The sequence below is a fragment of the Anoplophora glabripennis genome, unplaced genomic scaffold (genome assembly GCF_000390285.2).
Source record: "Anoplophora glabripennis isolate ALB-LARVAE unplaced genomic scaffold, Agla_2.0 scaffold4004, whole genome shotgun sequence".
In the NCBI taxonomy this organism is placed as follows: Eukaryota; Metazoa; Arthropoda; class Insecta; order Coleoptera; family Cerambycidae; genus Anoplophora; species Anoplophora glabripennis.
The window spans coordinates 1,298-4,740 of NW_019420077.1; the positions used below are offsets into that span (position 1 = coordinate 1,298).

General features: G+C 38.1%; 1 protein-coding gene across 1 annotated transcript; it reads right to left on the bottom strand.

The window, feature by feature from the left end:
* Nucleotides 1–1,098: 1,098 nt before the first annotated feature.
* LOC111692836 (phosphofurin acidic cluster sorting protein 2-like) lies at nucleotides 1,099–2,308 on the bottom strand (the record flags this gene model as incomplete). The annotated part of the gene is made up of 3 exons (XM_023456961.1): nucleotides 1,099–1,229; nucleotides 1,313–1,640; nucleotides 1,939–2,308. Coding segments are annotated over 3 exons (829 nt in total), but the record flags the coding sequence as incomplete, so codon positions are not given.
* Between the last annotated feature and the right edge of the window lie 1,135 nt (nucleotides 2,309–3,443).

The window sequence follows — 3,443 nt, forward strand, 5'->3', positions numbered from 1 at the left end:
CATAATGTTCCAGAATTTTTTCAGAATGGTCCCTGAAGATTTTAAAACTTTGCTAAAACTTGTGAAACCAAAAACAAGTATTTTCTTTGAAGTACAGCCTTCCTCTCGATCTTTTTTGAACGCGAACAAACAAATGTTTCTTCGCTCACTAGTCCGTACTCACTAGATGATAATTGATGCAGAATGTTCGCTCGCTCGTGTTCGCTCTTGCTCGTTTTTTTGGTGAATACACGCCTTTAAGTTAAACCAGAAACACAAATCAGAGCGTGGATCTTCAACCTAAAGCAACTCACAATGGAGAAAGGCGCAAGTCTCTGTATCTTTCCTTGATATCCTCAGGGGGTAATGACAAAAGAGAAATTCCTACATCAGCGAACGGGCAATTAACGTCACAGCAAGGCAGGTGAAAACGGACTCAGAGAGGTACGCTCATTGCGGACCCATTATGAGAGTTTATGACCCTCTCAATATGATGAGGAGAAATGAGAGTAGGTGAACTCTACCAAGGGCTAACCAGACCAAGCAAAATCTGAGGCATGGCGCCTATCGTGGGGCTATGTCAGAAGATAGGCAACCGACCTACATAGATCCGCGACATGGCGGCTAATGTAAAGTTATGGCAGAAGACAGACAACCCACATACATAAATCCGCGATGTGGCGCCCAACGTGGCGCTATAACAGACCTACATAAATCCGCGATAGTACGCTAAGATCGCAAAAAAGAAAAATTCTTCAAAAAACATTTTGAAGTACTTTAAAACTGAATTACATTATATTAAACAATTTTCATAAAAACAAACTCCACAAATTACCATTGATTTCATGCACACAAGGTAGTATTACCCCTTAAATGTTGGATTTGAGTAAGATCGCTCAACTTTTAACAGATGACTGTCGATTGAAGAAGCATCTGTATAGCATAAACACGAATTTAGGTAATCCTAGGTAACTGTAAGGGCTTTGCATGTCCGAGATTCAGCCTTCTTGGTAAACCTTTTTAAAATAGGAGTGAAATATCAGCTAACAGTCTTTCAAACTAATCCGCAAGTTAAGATAAAAAAAATGTCAAGTAACTTTTGTTTTCAATGAAACACAATTATTTCTTACCTTTCATGGGAGAAGTATGAGCAGCGCGAGCAGAGCATATCAGCCTTGAGACTCCTTCTACGTTCTGACTGCGAGGCTCCATATCTTTCTCCTTTTCTTTCTTCTTTCCTAATCTCATAACTGAAAAAAAGAAACACAATTTTGCACATAAAGAAAAATCATTACTAATGCTATGTTGTTTATAAAAAAATATGTATTCATACTTTTCTGTTTTTTCTCTTTATTCGCCAATAGCATGGTAACATTAAGTCCAGAATGTGTAGTTGGAGAAACCTGAAGTCCTCGGAAAATGGCTTTCAAAGAAGTTTTGCCGTCTTGTTTAGTTTTATCAGTCTTTATGGTGCTGTCGGAGAACTTCGGCAGTTGCCAATAGTCCAATTGGAGGTCGAGTGGTTCCCACGGCGAGTCCCGTGCCTGCACGTTGGGAGAAGAGGGAGGAGTCAAAGAAGGTGCTGGTGGACTGGAGCACATCAGGTCGTCCAAGTCCACAGAGATCGATAGTGCTAGATCTGCGGGTCCTACTCTGACCTCCTGTGTAAAAATAGATTCATTGGTTTAAAAAAGTGTATCTAATACCAACAGATGATACAATGATAATAAATTGTTTCAACTCAGTTCAAGTTTTTGTACCCTTCTTTTAAAGCACTATGTTTGGTTTTTGAATCTCAGTGTCAATGACATCAGGCATTGAATATGTTTAGGTAAGCATAATATCATTCCACCTGAAGTGAAATTATGAAAGGGCACTAGGCAAGTAAAATACAAAATATACATCAGACGCAACAAACGTGAAATACAATAATTAAATTATGGGATATTAAACACTTACACTGACAAATGGAATGAACAATTGGCTGTTCTCGTCGTGACAGGTGAGCATAGCTTCGCCGATGGGTAGCTGGGCGACAGGAGCAGACAGAGGGGAGGAAAGGTACCTCTGTAACCTCTGCGAGAGCTCGTCAATTTTCAATTCTTGTTCGTTGGGAAACAAGGTCTGGTACCCCGGATCCAACATCGCCAGGTGGCGGGAAATATTGCAGTTGCCCAAGGGGACTATATACACGCGGGTGTATGCCAACCATTCAGAAGGTTTGCTCGAGAGAAGTTCGACGTATGGACGGACAAACCATCCTATCAGAGTGTCTCCGCCAATTAGGAGGAGCTTGACGTATGTACCAGGTTTGGCACAATTATTGCAACTATGAAAGTAATTAAGAACTGTTATAACATTATTTATCAAGTTGCAAACAGTTTGTCCCTAGTATAAGGGCAGCATGTAGTAGAATACCACAAATAAATCCCAAATACTTGAGCTACATAGGTTCTAGGTCTCTCCTTTATAGTTCATGGATATTTACACGGCCAGTATCTAAATCATGCTGGTACACCGCAATAAATGATTAAGAATTATCCAAAATAAAAACACATCATCAGCATACGTAATAAAAGCTGTTTTACCTAATAATTTTACACTGAATTTATACGGAAGATAAAAAGCATGGGTCCCAAACCTGAACTCTGTGGTATACTCATTTCAACTAAGCAAGAATCAGTATGGATTTATATTGTTTTCAAAATTTCATAAAACATAATAACCAATTTAATCAATAGTTTGATCATTTCTTATGCCACAATCATGAAGTTTGCTTTACCAATAACTGATTAAAGATGCATACAAAAGTCTGTTTGGTTTTGAACCCCCAAAGCGAAGAATTTGATTGGATTTGAGAAGAGATAAAGATTTCACCTAATAAGAAACTGGGATATAAACATGTTATCCGATTACTGCTGCTCGTTAGAATGAGGTTCATCATCGAAATAGAGAAAATATAAAAGAAATCCACTCCGCAGATCTTTTGAGAACAAAATAGTTCGATACCAAAAAAGTGAGTAGTAGTTTCGATATTATAATAGTGAGTTAGATATAGTGATTTTATGTGATTTATCAAGGCAAAATCCTCAAAAACTGTTCTCAAGAATCTCAATAGACATGGACTTACTGTGTAAATTAATCTAAATGAAGTATTAACGGACACATTAGTTTAAACTTTGCATAATTACAGACCCAGACTTGATCGAATCAAACAAACAACGGATTAAGATTAAGCGGCACAAAAACATAAAGATATGTAGATTTACTTTGTTGGCAATTGATTCTCCACATTTGACCTTGAACTGACCTTGCCCCAAATGGACACCGGATTTGAATTCAGCGACCCCGAAAAGGTATAGACGTGTAGGTTTGCTTTGTTAGCAATTTTCTATATTTGACTTTGNCAATTCTTGGAACAGCGCCTGGATATCACTCGGATTTTATATTGTTTTCAAAATTTC